Source organism: Fonsecaea multimorphosa (assembly GCF_000836435.1).
Source record: "Fonsecaea multimorphosa CBS 102226 unplaced genomic scaffold supercont1.26, whole genome shotgun sequence".
Lineage (NCBI taxonomy): Eukaryota > Fungi > Ascomycota > Eurotiomycetes > Chaetothyriales > Herpotrichiellaceae > Fonsecaea > Fonsecaea multimorphosa.
Window position 1 is genome coordinate 1 of NW_015971660.1, and position 27,336 is coordinate 27,336.

The 27,336-nt window shown below is 52.5% G+C and overlaps 9 protein-coding genes across 9 annotated transcripts; 2 read left to right on the forward strand and 7 right to left on the reverse strand.

Moving 5' to 3' along the window:
* Positions 1-571: 571 nt before the first annotated feature.
* Z520_09749 (uncharacterized protein) lies at positions 572-3,286 on the reverse strand (the record flags this gene model as incomplete). The annotated part of the gene is made up of 2 exons (XM_016780243.1): positions 572-1,582; positions 1,742-3,286. 2 exons carry the CDS (start codon positions 3,284-3,286, stop codon positions 572-574), a joined length of 2,556 nt encoding a protein of 851 aa, XP_016628486.1.
* Positions 3,287-3,756: 470 nt separating this feature from the next.
* On the reverse strand, positions 3,757-4,457 carry Z520_09750 (uncharacterized protein; the record flags this gene model as incomplete). The annotated part of the gene is made up of 3 exons (XM_016780244.1): positions 3,757-4,169; positions 4,271-4,388; positions 4,452-4,457. The coding sequence occupies 3 exons, from the start codon at positions 4,455-4,457 to the stop codon at positions 3,757-3,759; spliced, it is 537 nt and encodes a 178-aa protein (XP_016628487.1).
* A 749-nt stretch (positions 4,458-5,206) lies between these two features.
* Z520_09751 (uncharacterized protein) lies at positions 5,207-7,243 on the reverse strand (the record flags this gene model as incomplete). Its single annotated transcript, XM_016780245.1, has 3 exons — positions 5,207-5,519; positions 5,571-6,050; positions 6,102-7,243. 3 exons carry the CDS (start codon positions 7,241-7,243, stop codon positions 5,207-5,209), a joined length of 1,935 nt encoding a protein of 644 aa, XP_016628488.1.
* Positions 7,244-8,473: 1,230 nt separating this feature from the next.
* Z520_09752 (uncharacterized protein) lies at positions 8,474-9,982 on the forward strand (the record flags this gene model as incomplete). The annotated part of the gene is made up of 2 exons (XM_016780246.1): positions 8,474-8,576; positions 8,628-9,982. The coding sequence occupies 2 exons, from the start codon at positions 8,474-8,476 to the stop codon at positions 9,980-9,982; spliced, it is 1,458 nt and encodes a 485-aa protein (XP_016628489.1).
* A 198-nt stretch (positions 9,983-10,180) lies between these two features.
* Z520_09753 (uncharacterized protein) lies at positions 10,181-12,490 on the reverse strand (the record flags this gene model as incomplete). Its single annotated transcript, XM_016780247.1, has 1 exon — positions 10,181-12,490. The coding sequence occupies one exon, from the start codon at positions 12,488-12,490 to the stop codon at positions 10,181-10,183; it is 2,310 nt and encodes a 769-aa protein (XP_016628490.1).
* Positions 12,491-13,137: 647 nt separating this feature from the next.
* Positions 13,138-18,350, reverse strand: Z520_09754 (uncharacterized protein; the record flags this gene model as incomplete). Its single annotated transcript, XM_016780248.1, has 3 exons — positions 13,138-16,650; positions 16,698-16,793; positions 16,848-18,350. 3 exons carry the CDS (start codon positions 18,348-18,350, stop codon positions 13,138-13,140), a joined length of 5,112 nt encoding a protein of 1,703 aa, XP_016628491.1.
* Positions 18,351-19,034: 684 nt separating this feature from the next.
* On the forward strand, positions 19,035-20,669 carry Z520_09755 (uncharacterized protein; the record flags this gene model as incomplete). The annotated part of the gene is made up of 1 exon (XM_016780249.1): positions 19,035-20,669. The coding sequence occupies one exon, from the start codon at positions 19,035-19,037 to the stop codon at positions 20,667-20,669; it is 1,635 nt and encodes a 544-aa protein (XP_016628492.1).
* Positions 20,670-21,475: 806 nt separating this feature from the next.
* Positions 21,476-22,625, reverse strand: Z520_09756 (uncharacterized protein; the record flags this gene model as incomplete). The annotated part of the gene is made up of 4 exons (XM_016780250.1): positions 21,476-22,283; positions 22,357-22,386; positions 22,475-22,485; positions 22,560-22,625. 4 exons carry the CDS (start codon positions 22,623-22,625, stop codon positions 21,476-21,478), a joined length of 915 nt encoding a protein of 304 aa, XP_016628493.1.
* A 1,081-nt stretch (positions 22,626-23,706) lies between these two features.
* Positions 23,707-25,341, reverse strand: Z520_09757 (uncharacterized protein; the record flags this gene model as incomplete). The annotated part of the gene is made up of 1 exon (XM_016780251.1): positions 23,707-25,341. The coding sequence occupies one exon, from the start codon at positions 25,339-25,341 to the stop codon at positions 23,707-23,709; it is 1,635 nt and encodes a 544-aa protein (XP_016628494.1).
* Between the last annotated feature and the right edge of the window lie 1,995 nt (positions 25,342-27,336).

Genomic DNA, 27,336 nt, shown 5'->3' on the forward strand with positions numbered 1-27,336 from the left:
CCCCCCCCGGTTGGGGATCGGACCTATTTTCGTGACCTGTATGTACCTCGTACCACTTAGTATACCTCGCGAGGCTAGGTACACATATGCCTTCGTGGAGGAGTGGATTATTCAACCCGGCGTCAATTGCCTCGAAATGGGGCTTATATGTATGTAGATATTAGGTAGACACCGGTAGAGTGTCTTGGTTATTCTTTGGTTTTTTTTTTTTCAAAAAAAAAAAGGGACAGATTTCATATGACTGGATCTATGACATACTTGGTTGATTGATTGATTGTGAGAGATGCACTTCCAAGTCTCATGAGAGAAGAAAGTGCAGTCGTCGATTTTGTGTCAGGCTATATTCTCAAATGCCCGTTCCCAGTCCGACTGCACGAGCGCTCAATTGACCATGCATTGGAGCTCATGGAACGATCAACCACCCCACAGCCTCCAGCATTTTGCACACGATCTCAATTGCTTGATACCCCTGTCACCCAATGGTATATCACGTGACATATTCAGCTCGTTGGACATTTGATGCTCGCTATCGCAAATCCCTCGTCGCAGGTCTTCCGTACCGCATGGATGTTCATGATAGAGTCTGTCCAACACCGTCGGGGTTGTGGACGGCTTCCTCTTCCGGCAAACGCCCCCAGACATCACCGCCTAAGCCAAAGCCCTCCTGCGCAACGACTTTCCTCGCATACTGGATCTCCACAATGGGCTTATGCTGATCCTTCGCGCACCATCCATCCTCACCCACACCTCTGTACACTCCATGGTATGAGTTTTCATCACTGACGGTCCGCCTGACCCGATCGTCCGCTTCTATAGCATCGACCCACTGTCTCCAGCGCGTGCCAACTTCCGGTCGGGGAAAGTTGCGGTAATAGCTCAAGACGCGGGACAGTCGGATGATCCAGGGTGCAAACACCACGTCGACAAATCCAATTTCGTTGCCCAGGAAGAACGGCCCCGTGGCATGGCTGGCGTTGACCAACGCCGTGATGTTCTTCTGTAATGTGGCGACGAGCATGCTATGTTGCGCGGCTGACGCTGTGTTAGTGACTTGTGCGTCGACCTGCATTCCGTCCAAACCCATCGATTGTTCGGCACTTGGCGAGGGAGGCGGCGTAAGTAGCAAGCTGTAAAAGCTTGGAAGGATCTTGCGGTTGATATGGTCTGTCCACAGGCGACAGTGTGCTCGCAGTTGCGGGTTCCCTAGTGGCAGTAGGGAATGCCCCATAGCAAGGTCTTCGAGGTACTCCAGAACAACACCGCTTTCCCAAACGCCCCAATTTCCGTGCCTGATACACGGGATATGTCCTTCAGGGTTTACCTCCAGCATCTCTGGTGGCCTGTAAGTGTCGACCGTGGCAGGCATTATTTCCACCATCTGATATGGGACACCCTTGATTTCTAGGGCGATCCAGATGCGTTGGGCGAATGGGCAGAACGAATTGGCGAAGAAAGTTATCTTTGTTGGGACCGGGGCGGCGTGGGAGCGGGCTGTAAAGAAAGCCATTCCTGAAGCCCGGAAGGAAGGGGACACCGACTCGTTGGATGTAGATTGATTGGAGGATCCTGGGACGGGGAGTTTCTAGTGAGGCATGATTATTCGGGCCCAGAAGACTGAACGAGTATGACGAGATGTAAACGGATCTCTTCATAGTATTGAAGGGGAGAGAGGGGAGACTTGCTGGGGATACGGCACAGTAGAGATGCTGGAACGATAAGGAGCTTTGGAAGGAACACTTACACTCAACCGCTTCTTCTCCTTTTCCTCCTTCAAAATCCATCTTTGCACGCTGTTTTTCTTAATGCGATCACTTTCTTCAAGCGTATGCTTATGGTCCAAGTCGGCATTCAAATTGGGATCCAACACTGATTGATCGATTTCGTCTTCGACGTCGCCGTTCACGTTACTGTCACGCTTGCTGGAGTCTTTGACAGCTCCGCCACCGGGATTCCCTCGGACACGTTGAATCGTGTACCATCGCTTTCCGTCAGCGCCCGGGTGGCCCTGGGGTAGAGGACGGGGAAGTTCAAGCAATCCAAAATTTGGATCAATAGGGTTGGTAGTGTTATGAGAAACACTGGTGCCGCCGCCGGTGAGATGGCCAACACCGCTTAGACCGTGACTGCCGTCCTCCAGGACGATAGTCAGTTCGCTGTTGTCCACGCCTCCAAAAGTGCCCATTTCGCCCGCCATCGTACCATGAACATTAGCACCGGCATCGACGCCATTCATGTCGTTCCCACCCGTCAAGCCCATCTTCCTTGCCTCCTCAGCACTGAAGTACTCGGTGATTTTGATTTTGACATCGCAAAGATCTCGCTCCCGAGCCTGGCGCTTGCGCTTTTTCTTGTTGGGATCATCGCTCTTCGGGGTCCCACTAGGGCGACCCTTGAGTCGACAGTCCCAGTAGTGACTGACGAAAGCCTTGCGTTTGTACTTCTGAGTGGAGCGGTGGGAGTAGACGTTGTCAACATGGGGAAAGTAAGTAAGGAACTCTTCTTCTGACAACACCAATGTTTCCGTGATGTTGAAGAGTTTGTTGCGCCACTCTTCAAGGTTTGGTGGCTCAGGCACCAGAGGGAAGGTGTCGCTGAAAGGGTTGGCCGCAACAGCAGGATCTGCTTCTGCATTGTCGTTGTTACTGTTGGCGTTGGAGGCACCATTGACTTCATGGGTGGAGGGCGGGGATTGGTAATGAGACACCCAGGGATCAGTTTGAACCACGCCATGCGGTGTAGTGTAGACTTGTGACTGTTTAGACAAGGACCGAGTGGGCGTGGGAGTGCCATTCGGATATGCAGATGAAGAGTTTCTGAAGACGAAGCCATTCTGCTTCTGGTCTTGCGCCGAGTCTTGCTGCCCTTGCAGGTCATCCGACTGCTGGCTCATATGTGACGCTTGTATCTGGGCAGTCGTATTCGAGGCGTTGCTGCCGTTGTGAGAAGGGGTGGTTGAAGCTGCGTTCTGGGCGGCTCGTGTCTGGACCGATACGCCGGAGCGCGTCTGTTGGGGGCTGCGCATAGCGGCATTCGCACTCGGACTGGCTGTATTTCTCAGATTGTTGCTTTGTTTTCGAGTCTGGACGTTCGGAGAGCTATTCGGCGCTGGGAGTGGTGGCAGGATTATGGGATAGGATTGGTTGTGAGAGTTGGCGTTGAGGGAATCGGCAGGGGCATATCCAGCGGCGGCAGCGGCATCTTGCGAGGCGCTGTCATGCTCGTTGCTAAAGGCTGGGAATTGTTGTTGAACCGCCGCGGCGAATGTTTGGAGGGTGTCGGCCTCCATTGTTGAAGGGGGAATTGATGGACGAGTTGAGGGTGCGTGGGTGCGCAGATGGGATGATAAAGCGGCGTGTCAGAAGGAGGTGGGCAGAGGGTCGAGGGCTGAGGGCGAAGAAATTTGCAGCGGCTGCCGAATCTGGTCATTTCAAGTTGGACTGTCATTAATGATAATTAGCAGTCACCACCGTGTCATTTTAAAGTACGACTTAGTCAGCCTCGGGGATACACGACTCGACGAGCACATATCCAGTCTCCCCACTACTTGACAGGGCAATATATTACCTAGCTACCTAGGTACTAGGTACGGCGAACTCGGTCAGAGTCGTATTATTCAAAGCCCGGACCCTTGCCTGAGATATTCACCGGGTCTCATTTCAACAATGGTGTTTCGCTCAATGCTCTCCCGAGGAATCAGGGCGTGACACCGCATGCGCTACCTCGTATCTCTGCTCTGCATGCGTCGGAATCCAACCTTCACCCCATCTTCCTGTCCTTTCTCTTGTCATAAGCCTGTGAGTTCTTGAAGGGAAATCCCGACATTCGCTTATCTGCACCTGTCCTCTTCGAGCGCCGGGCCTCCGTACTCCCAAATATCACACTCCATATTCCCACGCTTGCCAATATTCCGTACCCCAGAGCTCCGAGCATGTACGCCGATTGTGCGTAGTTGACATATCGCATGTAGCAATACACCATGCTCAGGCTGTGGAACAAGGTGGTTATTTGTACTATCGGCCTGGCGTAGGGAGCCTTCGGATCGTCGTCCTCCAAGCTGACCGGCTCACTTATGCTCGATGATAGCGGGATTGTCCCCGTAAAGAACATGGCGATTAACGCAACCAAAATTAGGGCAAAGCCCAGCGATCGACTCAGATAGATTTCGACATCTGTTTTTGTTCGGGGTCCGAGGGTCGTCAGAATGGCTCGTACCCGGCAAGGATCCCAGATGCAGCCGTGCATGACAAGGGCTTGGACGGTACCATCTTACCTGAGGTCTGATGTCCATCTTCTGCCAGCATCATGATTATCAACTTGGGCATGACAACCAGCGGTACAGCTTGCATCCCGAGCCATAGTGCTGTGCCATACGTGTACGCATAAAACACCTGTCAAATGTGCCCAGGTCAGCAGGCAGTATGGTGGTGGGGTAAACCAGGGCTACCACTCACATCCATTCCGGAGATAGATGTCGTTGAGGTCAAGACACGGGCTGATATTGAGTCTTTTTCGTGTTGGCTCACTGGCAAAAAGCACAAGGAACTCGCACCAACAACAGAACGCTGGATGAGCTGAATCCAAAGAGAGACCGTATGACGTCATTCGTCAGCTCCATACTAGTACATCTAAGAGGTATCTAGGTACCTAGGTACCTAGGTAGGTACCAGGTATCTACCTAGGTATATGTGTTACATACATCCTGATGGGTGTCTAGCTGGTGCTACGTCGGTACCTCGTTTGCACCAAAGCCTACCTAGGTAGAATGGCTGGTACTAATCTGGTATCGTAGCGAGCCTGCATCGCTAAGCTGGTGCTCTGTGCAACTAAGACAAGAGACAAGCTACGTGTAGTCCTTTCAATCAATTAGATTGTGGCTAAGATACCAGGTATGCTAACCGCTGTAACAAAGAAAAGGAGAGTGCATTGATAGCACCATCTCTGTAGACCAATACAACCCTGCGGGGGTTGGGTAAATGTGGTTCATAGCCATGAAATGCTCGTCTTTCTCCCATCTCCCAACCAGGATACGCCTGCTCGAGTGACCAGCAACTTCGCTTTGACACGTGTATCTTGAACGATTTTGAGCCCCCGACACGCCGGCGCCACATGCATTCTATCATCGACATTCATGCTAGAGATGTGGTATTCCCATACACCCCTCGTCCTCTTTCTTCTCGTTCTCCCTTGGCAAGCCGCGGCGTCTTCTCTATGAGTTTTGGAACGCAGTGAATGCTTTGTACGTGTATCCAATGAACGGCAAGCTCATTTCAGCGTCTTGTTCCGGCGAGATCTGCTTGGCATGTGCCCGATGCATTGCGCTGTTGTCCTCCTGAGGAATCTCGTCAATGGGGAAGTAGCTTACGTCGATGTTGGATGACAGCTTTGGTTCGAACGGTGCTCGGATCTTTCGCAATTGATCCCACACCACTCCTCGGAAGAAAGGATGTTTCTTGATGGATGATGCGCCGTCATGTGCTCCTCCTTCTTTGCCCAATCGATCATTGGCGTCACAGAGGAAACTATCCGTGTGAATCAGTACCAGAAAACGTAATCCCAGTCATCTCACATACCTTCGAATCATGTCTTCGGCATCTCGACCCAAAACCAGTTCATCTGGGAAATACAAGGATTCCCGCCAGTTGACAATCTTGCGATAGGTGTCGTGTGTGTCTTCGGCGCAGAAGGGTGGCCAACCGACCAAGCACTCAAACATGATGGCACCCACAGACCACCAGTCGCACAAATACGTGTAACCTTGACCGAGGAAAATCTCAGGGGCAATGTAATCCGGAGTTCCCACCGTCGAGTACGCCATGTGACGACGCGATTTCCTCCAAGTATTCACCAGGCCCCGGTTGCTGACCGTCAGATTGATCTGCTCGTTCAAGGCCATCGAGTTTCGGTTTCCTGACTTGTCGTTGGCTCCAGCCTTGAGCAGTGCTTGGTAGTACGAGTTCTCGTGCTGTTTACGACCACCAGTAGAGAGACCAAAATCAGTCAACTTGATATGACCGCCTCTATCCAGGAGGATGTTGTCTGGCTTGATGTCACTGGAACCGCCGTGAGCTTGATCCTCTCGAGTTTGATGTGGGCGCTCTTACCGATGAAGAAAACCAAGCTTGTGCACAGCTTCAATAGCCATGACAATCTCGGCCATGTAGAACCGCGTGATATCTTCCGAGAAGATTTCGTACTTGATCAGCATAGTCATCAGATCACCACCGGGCAAGAATTCCATCAGCATGTACAAGTACGTGTTGTCCTGGAACGAAGCATGCAGCTTAACTAGCCACGGGTTGTCTTTGGAATCTGCCAGGATATCCCGCTCTGCGCGGACGTGGGCCAGTTGATCCTTTTTGAACATTTCCGACTTTATCAGAGACTTCAAAGCGTAGATCTTCCCGTCGGTCTTGCGTTGCACGAGTTTGACCTCTCCAAATGCTCCTTTGCCAATGACCTTGATGGTCGTGAAATTCGAAGGCACTTCTCGCGTTCGGATGAAACGCAGGAAGCGTGCCTCTTTCTGCGCGAGCGTGTTCATTTCCTTTTGCTTCTCAAGATCGCCAACGGTCGGGTTCTTGAGCAGCGCCTCCAGCTCCTTCGCACGACTATTCCTATCCCTGGCTCGCTCAATGTTCTCTTGAAAGAAACTGTTGACCAATTGCTTAGCAGCTGTCCCCCGCTTAATGACATTGTCTGAGTATCTGCGCGGGTTCGGCTGTTCCTCCTCTTCAGGCTTTGGCGATGGCCTTGGCATAGGAGGCGCCAGATGACTTTGGTAGGGATTCTGGACTTGTCTGGCTTCACCGGCTGTCCGAGGACGTGACATGGCAGGTGACGGAGTGCGGTTGGTGTTGACACGTGGTGTAGCCCCTAAATCTTGGTTCGAAAACTGTTGAATGAGACCGCTTGTTGCATCATTGTTGTTCGCCATGTAGGGTCGCGAGTTCGCTTGGTAGGCAGGTTGAGGGGATTGGAGACCACCCTGTGGTTGGTACTGATATTGCTGCTGATACTGAGCCTGGTGCGACTGAGGAGGGTATTGTTGATTCAAGAAATAGCCGGTGTTCGTGTTGGGATTTGGGGACACGAGACCAGTGGCATAATCCTGCTGTTGAGTGCCATAGATCGGCTGAGGAAAGGTGGACGGAGTGGTGGGATACATTCGAGCATTGGCTGCATCAAAGTTATGCTGGTTGTCGAACTGAAAGTTCAGTCGAAGACGGTTGTTGTCGTGGTCCATTGTTGCTGCTGATCAAGAAGCGAGAGCAAGGGGGGACAAGGGGGGTTTGCTGGACTGCGACTCTGGCCAATCTTGTTGGAGGTATTCTCTTTAGTCGCAGATGCCTTTGAAGGTCGCGAGTCAGAAGACTGGAATCTCCTTACACCAAAGAAGGCGCAGACAAACCCCTAGAGCGACAGCAGTCGGTGTAGTCCTGTCCGTCTTTGAACTCCGTTGCCGCGGCGATTGAAAAGAGTCCCAGATCACTGCTCAGGCGACAAGCTAAGGAACGACTAGACAAGGAGAGGGGACTACCTTGACTTTTCCAGAGGAAAGGACAAGAGCAAGGTTGAAGAGGGCATAGAAGGGAAGGAGGTGCATGGGAAATGGGTGCGCAAAAATAGGGTGCAGTGTGCATGCATGGAGATCGGTTAATGGCAAGGGTGGGAAACAGGCTACGCGGTACTACGCCTAACAATTAGGGGCGAGTGCCCACTGGAGGTACTGGAGGCACTGGAGGCTGCCGCTGCACTAGAGGCAAGCTTAAAGAGACTCCTGAGAGTCTTAAGCATCGACTGGGGTTATGCTTCACGCCTGCGTCCCAATTGCACAGCAGATACGACTACATCGCCAGGCACAAACATGCGATTGGTTCTCAGCCTCCTACCCTGGGCTGACATCCCTTTGCAAGAATGCCAGATGGCTGCTCGCGTGGTCACACCCCTCGCTTGTCATTCGGTTCCTATCTTGCACAGCTTGTCGGATGAAATGGGAATCTGCCATCATATGCGCACAGAGTTCAGGCACACAATCAATTCGGAGCAGACGGACAAGCGGAAGACATCCAAGGTAACCAGTGTCTCGGGTGGAAGTCTCCTGGTATGCTTTGCCCAACTCCTTCGTCCGACAGTGGGCCTATTTATGGGACTGTATGAAGTCAAGGAGCAGAGATGTTCCTTTTTCCACAATGGCTAAGAAGTGTGGACGCTGTTACTCCCGGTGTTTGGGATGAGCGGTAAAGGGTTCCACGATTCACCATTTCACTCCGGCTCCTCTACTAGTAAAGGAGAAAGATATGGCACGACCAAGTTCCAGAGGCAGGTATCCCGAGTCCAATCAGACCTCATTGTCGGAGCAGCATATCCGACGGTCACTTTTTTTTCTGGGCGAACGCATGCACGCGCATGATCTCTCTGAGCAATTGCACTACCTTCCTTTCAACAAGCCTGAGGCCGGAGCGCCATCAATACCATGGCCGACAGCTCAGACCCTCCCAAGACAGATGGCTTGCCTCAGGGTGCGAAATATGAGGCTCCCAAGCCCCCAAAACAAAATCCCGCTCTTCGGATGATGGGTCAGTCCTCTCAGCTGCCACTATCTAACAATTTCGCCTGACATGCAACAGGGATGCCCAACCTCCGACTGAGATTGCCTTCGCGGAATTGGATGATCTTCCTGACCATCGTCGGCTCCTGGACTGCAGCTGTTGTCTACGACAGAAGGGAAAAGAAGAAAGCTCAAAAGAAATGGTGCGACTTGGTCGCCCATATCGCCCAAGAGCCTCTTCCAGCCAACCAGATGCCCCGCAAGTTGACTGTCTTTCTGTCTGCTCCTCCAGGTGACGGCATTAGACCTTCACGACAGTATTTCAAAGACTACGTCAAACCCGTATTAGTCGCTGCGGCAATCGATTACGACGTGATCGAAGGTCGGAAGGAAGGGGACGTCCGATATGGAACAGCAGAACAAATACGCAGGCTACGGCGGAAAAAAGGCGAAAAGGGGCCTAACTCAACGGAGCCAGAGATGGATACCGAAGCAGCGATAGATATGATTCGGGATAAGATGCAGATTGTGCCAGAGCCTGGAGTGCGCGGCGATCTAGTCCTTGGAAGACACACTTGGAAAGAATACATAAGAGGACTTCATGAGGGCTGGCTAGGGCCAGTAGACGAACCTCCACCACCGCCTGAACCTCTCTCCACCCCCGAACTTGAACCCTTGTCTCCACATCCTCCCATCGCAGTTCAAACAGATAATTCCCCGGAAGCCACAGAAAGCCCCGAGATGTCCAAACCCGACTCCGAAAAGAAAGCAAGTGAGGAAGAGAAGAAAGAGGAGGAAAAGAAAAAGCCATACCCGCCACCGGCATACCTCTCTGTCGAAAAATACCCATCCGCCAGCTTATCGCCCCATACTCCAAGCATATTGGAACCGTCCCAACCAATCCACCAACAGCATCTCTTAGGCTTCCTCAAGACTCCTCAGAGGATATACAACTTCCTCACACGTCGATATCTGGCGGATCAAATTGGTCGCGAGACAGCAGCCATTGTCCTTGCCGCAAGCAGACCGTACGAGCAAAATCCTTCATCGACCACAGCATTCTCCGCGGATCAATCAGATCTTGACGCGGACCCTGTGGCTACCAGATCACCTGAATCCGACGCCTCTTCCTCCTTCCCACAGAACCAGACAGCGTGGGAACAGCAATCACTCCTGATCCAAGAAGAACCGAAATGGCACAAATCCGTGCGCAAACCCCGCAAGGAGAACGATGACGAGTTCTACGAGCCCATCTGGACCCGTGACATGGTTCTTGACGAAAGGATAGGTTCGCGGATGAGAAAGTTCCAGCTGGATCCGGAGGAGGCGGCGAGAGCGGAGAGGATCGGTCGGGGCCAGGAGAAGGCGAGGGTGAGGGAGGTGGTGGATTTGAGGAACGAGAAAGTCATTATCGGCAACTTGGACGATGATTGAGGCACAGCACGCGGGAGGTCTTGGTTGAAGATCGATTGTGCGAATAATTGGCTTTTGCATTGGTCTAGTCTCCAAGCAAGCTACCGTCCATCTACTCTACTACTACCACTGTACAAAACCGGAATCAAAAACAATTTGTTAAAAAAGCATCAGGAGCTTTCTGCCCCCAGATATATTTTTTTTGGATCAATTGGTTTTCTATCCTACGGCACCATGAGGTTCAACACGGACCTTGACCTCCCTTCTCCTCCTGCTGTGGGCGGCGGCAGCTACAGCTCCTCCCAGACGCAGCAGATCATGACCGTGACCGTGATCGTGACCATGGTCATCGCGACCATTATCATCCAGGTCCAGAAAATCCCCCCAGGGCCGCATCCCGTCGAGGATCTCGGTCTCGCGCTTCTTGAACCGGTTGCCCTGGTGCGTGATGTACATGGGCATGTTGGAAGACGCCATTGTCGTGGTGGTAGTAGATTGGGCTTCTCCATCGAACGGCCTGTGGCTTGTATAGTTCCTTTGATCTAGCTCTTGCCCGCCACTATCACCATTGCCGGCGTTGGCCTTGGCGCTGGCGCTGCTCTCGTTGCCATGATCATCATGATCATCGTCCTCGTCTTCGTCCACATCCCAATCCCCCCACGCCTCCCACGCATTCTGCCCGCCGTCGCCGGTGGTTCCCGCAGCTGGATTTCTCGTGCTGGTGATGGGCTCGGCGGGGTCGTACTCAGGCGACTCGTAGACCAATCTGAACCGGAGCGGCGGGAGGCCAAAGTGCCGGGCCAAGAGGGATTTCAGGAGGTACACGGATATTGTGGTTGGGAGAAAGCGGTGGAATGGCTCCGGACACGACGCGGAGGCTGAGGTAAATGCGTGAGTACTGGGAGGAGGGATGTAGAAATAGGCATCTACGAGGCGGGAGCCCAGAGTACCGGGAGCGTAGGCGTCAAGTTCTGACTTGTGCTGCTGCTGGGACAGGTGTGAAGAGGGTTCCGTCGACGATTTTTGTTGTTGTTGCTGGAGATAGCGGACGATGATGTCGTCGCGGTCGTACTTTTCGCAGAGCGTGGAGTAGAGTGGGTGGGTTCTGCGGGCTAGTTCGATCGTCTCTTGAGGTGAAAGACTTGATGATGATGATGGCGTTTCAGGCACTTGGCGGTCTGGAGGCTGCTTGACCACGTTTGGACCTTGCAGGAGGGGTCGTAGTTCCTTTTCCGCGACCGAAAGGTAGTAGATCTCGCCTTCTTCCCTGTCTCGTGGCGTGATTGTCGTATAGTTTAGGGATTTTAGGTTGGGGATCCGCGCCAGGGTCAAGTAGTATGGTGTAGAGTCCGAAATCGTGCTTTGAGCCTGTCGTTGATGCGACTCGTCTGAAGAGTTGGACGGTTCGTATAGTGGATTCCGCGATATGCGCAGCGAGGTGAGGTTGGGGAATAGGCCTGGAAGACGGTTGACGAATGCGTAGTCGCGGATCTTGTTGTTGGCCAGATTCAGGGTCTCGAGGGCCAAGAAGCTGGATGAACCGGAGGAGCCAGGAACGTCAAGACCAAGGTTAGATATGATGTTTCCCTGGAACGACAGTGCCTTGAGGTTGGGGAACAAAGCCAAGAGGGTGGGTAAAGAGGACAGGTCCGCAAATCGGTTATTGTCGAGAATTAACGTAGTCAAAGCAGGACATTGTGCCGCTTCCGTTGCGCTGTTTATCGCAAAGCAATCCAGCTCGTTCAGGGACAGGGATAGAGTCTTGAGCGAAGGAAAGCCACATTGTCCTTTGGGAAAGAGGATGTCGAGAACCTGTCTGGGGGTGAGAAGACACTCGTTGAGATACAACTCCTCGACTTTCTGAAAAGGATGAGGCTCCTGCAAAGAGTCGGCTTCGAAGACCCTCAAGCGCAGTCCGCCCGCTTTCATGATCTTCAATTTCCGAAATGGAGCACACATGTTCACAACGTCTTGCCAGGTTTCGATGATATTCCAACCCAGGTCTAGTTCAACAATGTTCGGGCACGTGCGTTCGAGTTCGAGCTGTGCATCGTGCACTTGCTGAGTGGAAGCGCCACGCCGAGCGATACCGGAAACCACTAACTCGTCGACAAGGACAATCTTGAGGTCGGCTAGGACCGATAATTGCTTCTGAATCCGTTCGAATCCGACTTCTTCCACGACCTTTCCGGATATCTCGATCATTTCGTCCGCTGGGTGGGCGACGGAGGCATTTGGCCCTAGATTGTTGACAGGCGCATATTTGAATTTGATCGCCTCAAGGAGCGTTCGCTCCGGGTCTGGACTGCGGGAAGGCCTCAAAAAAGAGGCAGCTGTCGCGGACGATGACAGACATTGGAAAATCTGTTGACCTTCGTGTTGTCCGTTGTGTTTCCCACGGCTCGGATCATCCCATTCGATCCCCAGCCATTCGCCTTTCGTATTGGGGAGAGGCCCAAGATATCGTACAGTACATAGTGCACCCCCGTAGCTGCGGCGTTGCCCAATATAGGCTTCATTGTCGGCCATATTCTCACACGTCGGTTATCCCCAAGTTACCTGGAGGTATATCGCTTTGACAGCATGATGCAATCGAGACTCTAGGGAACATCAACCCATGCAGCAGTCCTAGTACAGAAAATTGAACGTTCAAATCTAGCCGTAGAAATGAATCCCGAGTCGAACAATTGCAAGGGAGGTGGGAGCCTCGGGTTTGAGGAGGTCGAGGCTGCGAGAGAAACGCGATTTCCAAAATGAGTCTAGCGTGGCGTGGACCAGGCTGCAGCCATACGAGGCTGAGGAGCGACATTCAGCCTCGACAGGATACAAAGTTCGTAAGTATCTCTAAGACACTCTTCTCCACGTCCAGTACAGCATGTATCCAACATGGAACTGTCCCACAGTTGTTGATCCTAGGCTCTTTGCGCAGTCCACCCTGTCTGTATATATTCCTGGCTGAGTAGCATCTCTTCACGGCGATGTCCAAACAGAGCCTTGTCCATACCCAGACAAAGACGCCATGTCCATCATGTTGCTCTTATCCAACCCTTTATTATGTCGCTCCAAATTTCGGGAAGCCTTCTCCTCAGTAGCCCAAGTCCAAGTTGAGCCAGTGTCCGAATAACAGTTCTGGACTCCACCACCTCCAAGCATCTGGCTTGCCTACCTAGGTACATTCAGTATACTCCAAAATCCGCAGAGTCAAAATCTGCTTCCATGTCCATATCCATATCTGTATCCAAATAGATGTTCTCTTTGTCCAAGTCGTTCTGACAACCGTCGCGAACCACGTTGTCAATGTATTCGTCAGCGAGCTCATGTAAAACATCCCTCGTGAGAGGTCGTTTATCCAAGAACTTCCCCAGGCCGCCTTCAGAGCGGCCAACCAGTGCAGTTCCTCTCACAACCGTATCCGGCTTTCTGAAGTGGCTTCGCTTCTGCTTCTTCTCGGGACCCATATTGCTGTGGTTATTCTCGCTCATCTGCCGAATCGATCTTTTTTGCGTCGTTGCTGATGGTGCTAAAGCTGAACTCCTCGCTTCCTCCGCGCCAACGAGTTCCGGAGCACTGTGCTTTTGCGTATTACCGTTATTGGCCTGAGTGATCGCACTCTCGAAGTAATGCATCTCACAAGCTTCACCCGGCAACTCTAGTGTCCATCCCTTTTCTTCCATAATCCTTGTCAACCCTTCCAAGATAGGCACACCACTCCCACCCAAAGTGCTCCTACTCCCAATAAGCAATAGCTTGCTCCTTGCCCTCGTGACTGCAACATTAACCCTTCGCCAATCTTTGAGAAGGTCTCCGACATGGCTGTTCTCATTACTTCGCACGCAACTCAATATCACGACCTCCTTGTCTCGCCCTTGATATTTATCTGCGGTATGCATTTCCACCTCGCTGGACGCAACAGAGCCGGCGAGTGCTTTCACGTCCGTCCTCAAGAGTGCAAGTTGGGAACGGTAGAACGTGATCACGCCGATGGAATTGGGTGCGACGCCAGAGTGGATTAAGGCGGTGACCAGCTGCGCGGTGAGGATCGATTCGATTGTGTTGGTAATTCGAGCACCTGCCACGGTTTCTCGTGACGTACCTCTGGGTGTGATGCCGTCAGTGTTGAGGAAGAGGCAGCGAGAGGATGGTGAGAGCGCGCATCGAAGCCAGCAGCTCGAGCTGGCCAGGCAGATAGTCTGTGTACTGTGATTGCTTGCCCCTGCCAGCGAAGAAGCAGTGAAATGATGCTTAGCCATCCCACCGTCAAGGTCTGAGATTTCAAGCATTCGTCTGGCAACGGCTTCACTGCCACATTTGATCCGACCTGAGTAGACGAGTTCCTTAGACAGGAGCATGATGTCCTGTGCCATACGGTACTGGTGTTCCAGGTTGACCACGGAATCTGGCTGCGCATCAGACAAGAGTTTGAAGAGACTTACGTCTAGGCCACCCTCCAGAGCCTGTTTATTTTGGACCAGGGGTGGTAGCTGGTAGTGGTCACCCACGAGGATAAAAGTTCTGGCCATGCGAATTGGTCCTAAGCACACCGGCAACGTGATTTGAGAGGCTTCGTCCACGATGCAGTAGTCGAATGTCCGGGCATTAAAAATGCCATGGTTGACACCGAGGCAAGTAGTCGCCACGACTTTACTTTCGTGCCAGGAGACGTGGAGCTCTTCAATTGTGCGTTTGGGAATCCCTGAGATGTCGGCAAACGACTGCACCGCGGGATGCACCTTGTTGACTGCTCCAATCCGCAGCACAGGGATGTTTTCGTCCTTGATTTTTAACAGAATATTGTCCACGGCAGTATGTGTGTACGATGCAAGAAGGACTGATTTGCCTTGAGACACAAGGGCGCGGATGATGTGAGCGATGGTTGTGGTTTTTCCCGTGCCTGGCATACCGAGTACGAGGGCATAATCTGTGGCACTCATCACTTTCTCAATGGCTCGTTGCTGATCGACGTTGAGATTCTGTTGTGACGCGGGTCCGGATAGCGTGTAGGCGGTTGAAGTGACCTTGAACTCTGGACGCTTGTTCTCTATGATCAACTGGCGAAGCTCTCGAGCTCGCCAGAGGTCCTTTTCCATCATTCGAAGGATGTTGTTCCTTGCCGTGGCCATGCCGTTGGCAAACTCATCCTTGTCGATTCGGTAGAGGATGGGTTCGTCAGGTTGCGAAGACTGGGAGTTGCCGTCGTAAGCCACATCGATATGACCAGAGAATACTTGGTTGGTAACGGGGTCGAAGCCTGTCAACTTCTTTTGTGCGCGTTCAAGTCTCCGGTCCACCACTACCACGACCCTAGTAGGCTGTACATTGGTGACAAAACCGGCTGCAAAGTTGAAATGTCCTTCCTCATCCGATATGACGATTGGCTCTCCAGTGGTGATCTGTGAGTCTCTAAAAGAGAAGCCGGGGCGGTGCATGTGCTTGATAAAGGTGTACTCGAATCGGTTGATCTTGGAGCCTTCGCGATTTTCAAGGGCTGATCCAGGCTGAATGACTACTTCTGAGAAGCAACGCCCAAGTGTCTCTCGCTCCGAGCTCAACATTGTCCAAAGCTCGCGGCGGAATTTCATGCTATCACGCTCTTCCTTCGTGAGCAAATCGTCCCACTTCTTGAAGAAGGATTGATGGGCCGGTGACAGGTGGTCGACAACTTCGTTGAACTTCTCTCCCAGACCACTGGTCTCTGCGGTGCCATTTTCGGACAGCTTATGGTATGTGAAACAGGCGGCCTTTGAATAACAGCTTTTGCAGAGGTGTTGCTTCTTGATCATGGGTGGCAAAGCTAACTTGTCGTGAACATAGCACGCCAACTCGTTTCGTTGGATGATCATATGGCGTATCTCGTTCCTAACGCCTTCAACCCTGTATGTTTTGGAAGTCTCCAAGTAGTAGAGCACGCCGCAAGTCACATTGATATCGTATCTGTCTGACAAAAGCAGAGTATAGAGCGCTGTTTGGACACGGTGCTGCTCCACATTGTCCTTCTTACCGGTCTTCAGCTCGAAGGGCACTAGCAGAGTCCTGGCTGATCGTTCATTCGGTAACTTCATCTGTGCTTGGACTGTGGCGTCGATGTTGCCTTTGAGACCGTACATAGGCGACCAGATATGTTCTTCGACTTCGAGCAGCTTATTAATGGTGGCGGGAACAAGAAGGCCGTTCCGGTCACGGATGAGAGCATCCGCACACAGAGTATCGCCAACAAAGACACTAGCCCATGCCATCAGTTCCGGCGTCTTTCCTAGAAGATACTCAGTTGCGTCCTGCAGTCGAACGCCGATCTCGTACAGCGACTCGATGTAAGACGGAAGAATCTTGTCGATGATCTCTCGGAAGGATTGTATGTCCCATTTATTTATGCGCATAGCATGTCCGAATACTTCGTGCAAGATGTGGCCGTAGACCTGAGGCTGACTTGCTGCGCTGGTCGCTTTTACCCTGTCTTGGAGCACGGCACGCCGCATACAGGTAAAGGAATCTCCGACAACAGTTGAGGAAATGAGATGATCGGGATGGATAATGACCATATTGTCTGCGTCATTGACGATGCATTGGCCCGTGCGATCAAATTTACCGATGAGGTGAACGTAAGATCCTTTGGTACATCTGGTATCGTACCATGATTCTCGTAACAGGATAATATAGCACATGCTTGATCTCTCGTCTTTGACTGAAAGCATCTGGGTCCCGTCAGTGCTGCGAGATAACGAAGGAAGGGGATCCGTACCTTTTCAGGTCTCTTACGGCCGGGCTTGTACTCATAGTCACCCTCAAGGACCTCCATCACGAGATAACGCTTGATGGCTCGATTGTCATTTGATATCTATTTACTCTATCAGCATGCGCGTCATCAGCTTGAAATCTATGAAGAACGTACATGGTCCTTGGATGCGACTGATGTCCCGTTTTTTCCAAAGGTCGCATTTGCGATGTCCTCCCAGAGCTCATCATCATCGTCAAATGCGTCTTCAAACTCATCGAGCGTTTCAAGATGCTTGGGTTGTGGATTGGTTCCTGAAGTTGGCTTCGCAAAGGCTTGCGTTGCTGCCACTGCCTGCGGCTGCGAATCATACTTTGCAGCAAGATCAAGCATCTCGTTCATCAACTCTTCGTCGTCGTCATCGTCGTTAATAAATTCATCAAATCCTGTACTAATAGTCTCCGATTGCGGGAGCTCTTTGTTCTCGTTACGCTGCCTCTCACTTTGATCTTCGGATCCATTAAACTGGAGGGATCCGACTTCACCGTGATATTGAGCACTAGATCGCGTGCTCGAATCGTCCCCATTGCGATCTGGCTCAATGTGATTTATTTGAACCTTCGCCTCGGCTTGTTCAAGGGCCCGTTCGACACTTTCGAAAGCTTCAACATCGAGACCATCATCGCTGAATTCAAACGATGACGATTCCTTGGACGGGGTCACATCTGTTTGTGGTTGAGCCATTTGAGGGGCGTGAGGTGAACCTGCTGGACCACTGGACTCCAGTCTGGTCCTGCCCGAGGGCTTGGTTGGCGATACAAATGCCTGCGAGCGTCTGTCTGGAAGTGGAGAGGAGCTCGAGGGACTCTGAGTAGCGTCAGCCCTCCTGGTCAAACTTTCTTGGATTCTGTCAAGCAGAAGGCCAACTCGAGTATTATTGGAAAGTTCACGGCGCAGAATCTCCTTGCGGGACGCAGCAAATAGTTCTTTAGTGCGGCTGTGGTGCTGGGTCGTCTCTACCCTTCTGCGCTTCGCTATTGACGTCGGCCATTCGACCCCGCAGCTGTGTGTTCGTCTTAAGGCGCTGTCCTTACTGGTGGTACTCGGTGTCTGAGGGGATGAAGGAAGCAAATGAACATATTGGGGCAAGGTGGGTTCTCTTGCATCTTTCTTCAATCCGTTGGCGGTTGTGTATCTGTTCCATAGATCTTGCGTGGGGTCATTGTTGGGAGTGCGTAGGGACTTGTTCAAGGTATCAAGATTCAAGGCATCCTTGTGCGCAGAGAGTTGTTGTGAGGAGGAAGGTGAAGAACTGTGAGCGCGTTTTCTGCTCCTTTGCGTAGCACCAGCCGCTGCCGAGGCGTCTGAGCTGTCTGGGTATGTCTGCCAGAGAACGTGGTCTTTCGGTGTAGCTACCGGTGGAAGGCAATTATATGCGTCTTCGGTATTTGCAATAAGGTCTTCGATGGGAATGCGCACTGCGGGTGTATGGGGGACTCTAGGCTCGGGCAAGTCGTTCTGGCAGGTAAGGTCATGGTCGATCGAGTTGGACTTTGGGACAGGATTTTGATCCAATTGATTCTCCTTGTCTTCGTCTGCGGCCAGCAATCTTTCGTCGAATGCAAACGCTTTGAGCTTTCTTCTCGATTGGGATGAGACGCCCGACGGGGCGGAGGGCATAATGCTAGGTGAAGTGGAATTCTCGTGTCAGTCATGGACTGCGATGGGAGAGTGGGAAGGTTGCGAGATTCCTCAATGTTGTGGTGGAGCATTGCGGAGGGCGGAGGAAAGGTCGACGCAACTCACACAAACACGCACAAACACGCACAACGGCCACAAGTCGCGTTCATGCGGGAAGCGCGTCAAGAAGCGTGAGCACGTGCTCAGCTGCGCTATGATGTCATATCGCTCTCTTGAAAAACGGCACGACGGCACAGCCTCAAGGCTCAGGAGACGCTCAAACCACAGCCTCCGCCCCCTACTCGGTATCCGTCGAGCCGTCCTTTTTGGTCAGCTCAGGCACACTCAGCAACTCTCAAAGATCTCTCTGTCTTAAAGATTTTGCATGCGCCCCAGGAGAAAAGTGCTCTGGCTTCTTACCGACCACGAACGCCGGTGGACTGGTTGACAGTCATGACTCGATTGTATCCCTTTCGAACCTTCGAGATCTGCAGCTTCCACAACCAACCCGGGCAAACAGACTCTTCAGCCTCACCCAGATGACCAAGCGCCATGCGAAGTCTGGGTGTTGCGTGTCGGAATCTCTTATTGTTGCAATCGAAGACCTGAAACGCCCAACTTCCAGACTCAACACTGAACACCTCTCAATCACTCGGTTTGCTGGGGCCGTTTGATCGTGCAACCATGGCCACCTCAGCACCTCACTCACCCGCTCATCGAGATGGAAACTCTTACTTCGACACGTCACCCGACCGACCATCGCCTTCTAAGCTGCTCCGTATCCATCAACTACACATGGACAGGGCGTCATCCCTCCCACCACGACGACTTTCATCCCCCGCGAAGAGAGTTCCACAAATCCGGCCCCGCCTGAATCAGTATTATACGCTGGATCATGCCGTCTCACTCTTCAAATCTTCCAAAAACATCATCATCTTGACGGGCGCTGGCATCTCGACTTCGCTAGGGGTGCCTGATTTCCGTTCTGCTAACGGTGTTTACAACCTCCTCGTTGATTCGGTCTATGATGATCCACAGGAACTTTTCCACATCGACAACTTCAAAATGGACCCCGAAGAATTCTTCAAGCAAGCTGCAAAGGTGTTTCCCAAGATGCAGGGCCTTGTGCCTGGTGGCAGAGCGGTCGATTCAAGCCAGTCAGCCAACGACATATGTGCTTCTCAGGTTCCAAAATACAGTTTAACGCACGCCTTCATCTCTTTGTTGCAAGCGAAAGGAAAGCTTCTGACCAATTATACCCAAAACATCGATGGACTAGAGCTAGCTGCTGGTGTCTCTCCCTCGAAATTGATCCAGTGTCATGGCACATTGGCAACTGCCACCTGCATGAGCTGTGGGAAACGGACGACAGCCAGGAAGTACATGCCTGTTGTGCGTGCGGGAGGAGTGCCTTATTGTAAATGCACCCTGGTTGACGGAGGTCCAAAACCGAGAACGGGCAGCAAGCACCGCGGCCGCAGCGGCAAGAAGAAACGCAAGCGGGACGAATTCGAGGACACGGACTCCGAAGACTCGGCGGCGAAAACCGATTTCCCCAAGGGCCTACTCAAACCAGACATGACCTTTTTCGGCGAGGATATAGCAGATTCTTACGCTCCTCGACTGAAAATCGATAAAAGCAAGGTGGACCTGCTCGTTATTGTCGGCACGTCTCTTAAAGTCGAGCCTGTGAACGAAATGCTCCTCAATATCCCCGTGACGGTGCCACAGATATGGATCAGTAAGGATCGTTGCCAGCGCGAAGGGGTCAAGGTTGACATTGAGCTTTTGGGCGAGTGCGACCTGGTCTTGGAAGAAATCGCGCGTCGGGCAGGCTGGGAAGAGGCGTTGAAAGAGAGGCTCTGGTCCACTGGAAAGTCCCCTAACGCGAATGATCCGCTTACAAAAAAGACGAGTACCAATAAAGAGCAAGCCAAGCATAAGCAGAGCAATGCCAATTCGCCGCCCGCGAAATCCGAAGGATCTCTCCAGATACGCCCGAAAGCGAATGAAACAGGTATTCCCAAAGCACCACCCTTCAGGGACCTCGTCGTCAAAGTAAACGACGAAGAGATCGCCACATGCGCAGGGACAGATGTTAAACAGAACCCAAGACAAACGTTAAGCGAAAATGGAGACGCCAACGTGGACGACGCGAACAAAAGCAACTCGAGATGCAGCAACGGTACCGCTACCGGGCACGAGCATGGCAATAAGCGAGCTGAACAAAAAGCATCACAGCCTCAATCACCGTCAAAAGTCATTGTCGAGCTCGAAGAAGGCACGAGGTCGAGATGGTACATCAGACGCGCAAAGTGAAATCGAATCGTGGTTTCTGGCTGGCCGGAACGGCCTTCTGAGCTTGTTGCGTCGCTCATGTCATGAATATCGAAGTGGAGTTATTGGCTAGGGCATTTATTGTTCGCTTGGGTATGAACATGGCCATGCATCGGCGTTGACATTGGCACCTCGCGCGCTTGGACCTGTGTTTGGATGTGTACCGCGTCAGGGTTGTGCGCGTCCGCACATGAATTCTGTGACCGCGTACTGTATTTTCCATAGGCCTGCTTGAACTCAACAATGAGAGAGCAGAAATTGGTGACTGAATAACAGAACGAAACCCCAACCCAATTGAAGCAAAAGACACAAGGTACTAGGTAGAATGGATGTTGTAGTACGAGGTTGAAGGAGTGGTTATCGCTGTTAAATTCCGCCCCTCTTGTTGTCTCTTATCCCCAATACAAGCCAAGCAAGGACCTGGTCTTCTTTTGCGAGCTGAATCTTTTCCATGCGAGGGGAAAAAAAGAGGTACAACGAAAAGAAAACCGTGTAGACCAGGACTGAATGGAAACTTGATGCGCACCGAGACCCTTTTGCCCATATTTTGGCGCTGAAAACCAGGAAAATAGTGCTCAAAGCCCTCCTCTCTATCTGCTTGCTATCCGACGAGATCTTTCCCCCACTTTCCTCCTTCTTCTTCTTGTTTGGTCCGGGTTATCCAGGAAGTTCCTTTCAAGTCTGTTTGCAGGCTCAACCCTCCTCAGAATCCGAGATGAATGAGAAAAAAAGATGGCGAGCATCTCCGTCTCTCTTTCCCCCACACACACACGACTCACGCTCACCACTCAGCCAATAGGTTGAGCGCCCATCTTCCGGAACCAGTCCATGACTCCGGTATAGACGACAAGCAAGACTCCGCCTCCGGGACCCAGTCTCAGCACTTTCGGCAGGAATCCTTTATACAGGGCCGCGCCGCCTTCCTCCTTCATGATCGTGCCCAGACCGGGCCAGGCCCAGTTATACTTGGGCACCGTTCCACTGATTTTGGGCGAATTCTGGATCCGCGACTTGACCACGTCCATCGGGGTGTTGAGGATCGTCCCGACGGTGCCACCGATCGTGCCGGAAATGAAGTCGTTGAGCATGGCCTTTCCACGCTCCGCCTTGTCGACTTTGGGCATGAGCGACTTGACTTGGAAGATGCAGCCAAAGTAGCCTGCGTTCCAGAGGATGTGTCGCCACAGGGTTGATTCCAATCCGTTGTAGAGGGCCAAGGGTCCCTCCGCCTTCACCGTCTTGACAACGCAGTCCAGGATTCCGTTATATCTTCCCGCCGAAGCGCGGTCTTGTAATCTGATCTTGACGAGTTCGAAGGGGACGACGACGAACGCCTCTGTCGCGCCAGCTGTTGCCCCCGTGAGGATGGCGAGCGGTTGAGTGGCCTTTTCCACGCCGAAGAGGTTACGGTAAAATACACCCCAGGAGTCATTCGCCGCGAACTTTGTCGCTCGCTTGGGTGCCTCCATCATTATGGGCGCGCCGATACCACGATATAGCCGGGAGGGACCTTCATTCTTGACAATCTTGCGCAGACAGTCGAACATGCCAGTGTAGTAGTCTTGACCGGGGACGGGCGTTCTGCCTTGAAGTTGCCTGTTGGCGGAGCAGGAAGTGGTCAGCTGCATGTTGCATTGCGCCAACTGAGTGCTCTGGTGATTAGACTTACACTCTGGTCTTGACTACATCCAAAGGATACCTGTTAGAGGAAGTTAGAAAAAGGACGGGACTTCCTGGTGTCGCCATGCTCTGGTCTTCGGTGCACCCTATGCGCAACGGCAACTCACATTATGAGGATCTAAACAGTTGGATTAGCGAGAGCTCTGAAAAGGAACGCCTCGTTTTTTCTCGTCTTCTAGGTTCTGAACCTACCTCAGAGACGCCAGCAATAGCCCCGGCACCAATCTGGTAACCGAAGCCCAGAGGTTTTTCCGTCATCTTGCTTCTAGGGTATTGTGTGTGCGGTATCCGGTCTTCAAGACAAATCAGAGACGAAGGGATCTGTAAGCGCAAGAGGAGCGAGCGGACTGGAGAGACACAGCGATTCGAAGGGGAGGAATGGAGAGTACGCCCGAGGGAGGGACAGAAAGACTCAGCTGAAAGTAGCACCGCAAAGAGTCGATGTCTGCTTCAGATGAGGAATCGAACAAAAGTAAATAATAGCTCTCTCTTTTGGCGCAGGGGAACGTCGACTCCGACTTTGGGGGAATTTGGCGAAGAAAAAAGTGGTTGGTCGTCTGCTTCCCTCTGGTGCCTCCGGTTGGAGAAGCGGGAAAATCAGGGGAAACGGTTTGCGAATAGGCCACTAGGCCCCGACAACGGACATGTGGGTAGGCATATCCGCCTCGCCGCCTCTCGGATAAGCGACCGGCCAAGCTGCGGATCGGGAACTGATGGACTTACAAAGGGCACAGTTCATGCACTCAACCATGGATGATGAAAGCGACTACTAGGTAGGTAGGTAGGTATCTAGGTAGGCAGGGCTCATTCAGAGTATTACTAGTATCATGCATTCCCTACCCTCTGGGGCCCCACCAAGTCATGATCCATGCTATCAGATCACGGCGTGCATGTTCTGTGTCTACCTACAATACATGTCCTGTCCCAGGCCTGGCTCTGCCCTCTGCCCTTGACTGAAAACCAATCCCTCAACTGTGCGCCAGCTTAACAAAGGAAAAGATGAAATGTCAGAACGAGGGGGTATCCAGGCAGAAACAAAAACAAAAGTCAACGTGAATGAAAACAACCACAAATCCCATCCGGCAAGTACATGGAAGATCGCATCCCAAACGTTGGGCAAAATACCTAAAAACAAGTGATAATCAAGGGGCCTCAGACTCGAATCCATCAGCTCGCAGTATTTCCTCGCCCTCATGTACTTCTCCACTGTCAATATAGGATGGAATATTCATCCTTTGTGGGAATCTTGCGCTGAAAGTGAACACTGTCGACGCTATGCCTCTTGCGCGCGTTCTTGCTCACATGGCATTCGACTCGAGGCGTGATCGTGACACTTTCATCAATTCATGTCCATGAACTCGTCTTCTTCCTTGAAGCTGATGCCTGTATGTCCAGCGCTATGCCAGTATTGTGTTTGGCCAGCCCCATTGCTGCCACTATTGGTGCCGCTGCCGCCACTGTGGAAGCCAGGGCTTAGCTCGAAGTTGCTTTGAGGACTGAGGCTGGGGTTGTTCTGGATCCGATCACCAGCGACATTGGTGTGCCGAGGGACCCGCAGTCCAGTACCATCTGTCCTGGAGTAGGCAAATGTGCTGGAATCATTTTTCTCCATGGCATCCATGACCTCGGAGCGCATACGCTTCTCGTCGTCCGTTACTTGGAATGGCCATTGACCACCCAGCGACTGGATGTACTGGAGCAGTTCGTCTTCCTGTTGGTACTTTTGATGCAATGCCCACATGAGATCTCGAGTCCATGCCACCGCGCCATTGAGGATATCACCCTTGTTAGGACCTTTCTCCTTCTCCTCGATCGGTAGTCCGATGGTGATGTTTCCCGCAGTGCTGGCTGCGCGACGACCGGCTCCGCCTGCAAGTAACGACGTAGCAGCATTGTTAGCATTTGGCGGGCTCATGCTCGTAGCGCCAGTAGTGGGCGACATTGGTCCGGTACTCTGCAGCTGTTTCTTGATCTTGTCATCCTCCAGGCGATGTTGTGGCACTAGATGGGACAAGTCGTGGATGCGTTCGTTGATATTGTCCCGCCGTCTCCGTTCAACGGCATTGTGTGACGCACGCCTCCTTCGCTTTTTAGCCTCGGCAGTCTCTGCATTGCTAGTGCTCAGCCCGGTATCAACCTTGGCCGGCAGAGAGGCATGGTGACCGGATCCAAGAGTTTCAGAGATGCCAGCATGATGGATGCCATTGCTGGGAGAAGACAACGGCGAATCTAGGTATGAATGGAAGCTCCCAGGGGTGCTGTCGTACTGTCCCGACAAGGTCTTAGCGTGTCGGTTCTGGACGTTTGGAGCGCGGATGGGACGACCATTAGCAAGATTCGCCGACTCTGGGGTACCGATCTGAAGTCCCGCCATCGCAGCTGTACGTGGCGTCAAGGGGGTTCTCTGATCGGACGACTTTCGGTTTGTCGCCTGGATGCTAGGACGCTTTCCGAACTGGGAGCCTTGATGAGGCGACATGTGACTCGGAAGAGAGCCCATGGGTCTGAATTGATTGTAGTCAAAAGTCCCCAGGAATGGGCTCTGAATGGGAGGACCGTCCGGAGTACTAGAATAGACGTTTGGTATCTGGTTCGGCTGTTCCATCTGGACGGCACCTGAAGTTCTGTTATTGCTGTTGGGTGGATTTGCCATTGTGAAATCATCAAACATGCCTTGGCCATTATTGTTTCCGAAGTCGAGTGACTCTAACAACTCGTTATCAGTGAAGGCAGGCCCCACCGCAAAGTTGGAAGGTATGGTGTTTCCACCATAGTTGTATGGCATGCTACCATAGTTGGTGGACATGGACAGCTCTGAGGGATCGATGCTTCCGCCATCATGTTGGTTGTTGAACTGGTTGCCATAGCCCTGAGAGTTGCCATAGTTGGCCGATGACATGAACCTGTTAGGATTGTTCCCGAACTCATCGGGCTCGCTCTTGATATAGGGCATCCCGGCTGAAGAATGTGTCATGATCCGAAACAAAGGAAAAAGTGAGATGGACTGCGGTCGGGTTGAGGTGGCAATAAAAATAAAAGAGCTTAGCTCGCGTGCTTCACCCAGATGTCACTCAGCAGCAAACAAAGGGAACCAAGTGGCTGTCAAGCGGCTATAGCCATTGGGATGCTGACTCGGTTAAGCAGTCGTGGGGAAAGGCAACGCACGGGTATCGAGGGTGATCCCGTTCCAGTGATCCTGGTAGTGAATGGACTTTGGTTGTCACCCCGTCAAGTAGTGACCATCCGAGCCGAGAAATTTCCAAGGCAAGATACGGACGAGGCTGACGGCAGTATGCGCTGTCAGCGATGATTCACAGTCGTCCGGCCTTATTCCGTGGTGTGGTCGTAAGTGATATTCACTACTCTGCGTAATAGCGTAGGGTCCGAAGCGAGAAAAACTGACCCAATTCGAACACCAGCAGATAGATCAAGGGGTGTTCTCCGTTGGCGTGTGTTTTTTGGGTGTGATATCTGACTCAAATCGCTGATACCGCCTCTTTCTGGGTGGCCTTGATGATATGGTGGGCAGCGACTGAGGCGGGAAGGGGGACGATTGGAGGAGCGCAAAGCGAATAGAGAGCGCAAATGGCGCAGTGTGCTGGAGATTTGGACGAGATGGCGGTCGTGGGTTGAAATTGAAGGGCTATCAGAGGGTAGCCGTGGGATAGATGAGTGACGGTCGGAGGTGCGCTCAATCAAGGGATCGTGGGCTGCAGGTACAAGTAGCGCAGGCTCAGATGTCGTCAACGTCAGAAGTCGTCGTAATCAACGTGGTCGGCAGAGGCAAAATGGAACAGGACAGAGTGTCTGGGATGGTCGAGGCTCCGGGGTTGTTGTGGTTGTGGTTGTGGTTGAAGGTGGGATGCGGTGTGTGGTTGTTAGATGCCAGTGTGGAGGGATGGAGGGAGGGTACAGTCAGGCAAGGGTTGTGGCAGTGACAGTGAGAGAGACTGCACCTTGGGGAAGTGAATTTTGAGTGCGGCCGAGATGCCGTGACCGAGTAGTGAGCGGATGGCCAGGAGCAGGACGACCGACGACGGAGAAGTCGAAGCACCAGAAGGGCAACAGTGGCGGCGCTGGGAGGTTGGACAGCTGGTGAGTGGCTGCCCTCTGCCCACTGCCCACTGCCCGTCCACTGTCCACTACTGTCCAGCTCTGTCACCGCGATTCGACTCTGCCAATGGAATTCCGAGTCGATCTGGACTCGAAGCTCGCCCTTGGCACAGGGCGGGGCTGAACTGAGTGGCGGCACAGGTCAAGTCTTTGACTCAAGAGGCCACCACACATGCCACGAACACGATTCAATTGGACTGTGCGTCCTGTTAAGGTTGACACTTGATAGGTTGGCTGGTTGATGGTCACTTCGGTACGACCTTGTTGCAGTCGGGATAGGAGTGCTTAATGTCTCTAGCAGGGAGGAGCTGGTAATGGACGATCCCCTTGGAGAGGCGGCGGGTCGAGGCAGATGGAGATGGAAATGGAAGAGGGAATAACGAGCTGCAGGACACGCTATGCGCTCCAACGAATTATTGAGCCGATTTGCACTGATTTGCACTAGGTGCTGGGAGACAATCTAAACCGACGATAACTTCTCGCTACGTCCGACCCGGATCAGTCGATCTCTTTATATGTGCATGCAAGGCTGGCTGCCCGAGAACCAGTCACCCCCAGCACAGGCTACCCTTTGCACCCTGGGTGCCCTCCGGGTGCCCTCCAGCTGCCACTCCCGTTGCGTATGCACTCCACCATTCTTCCTCATTTGAATCCATGCGCAGCCACATGAGGCGGCGTGCAGGGTGCCGGATACAACCGGAAGACCAATCGAAATACCTGCCGCAGGGCTTGGACCCTGGTCTGATATGAGCGGGATGAGCAACACGGGTGGACCCCGAATGGGTGTGAACCCCTCCGGTCTACCGAGTACTGGGTGACTGGCTGCGCACACCTCGAAGGCGACAAGGCGGCATGG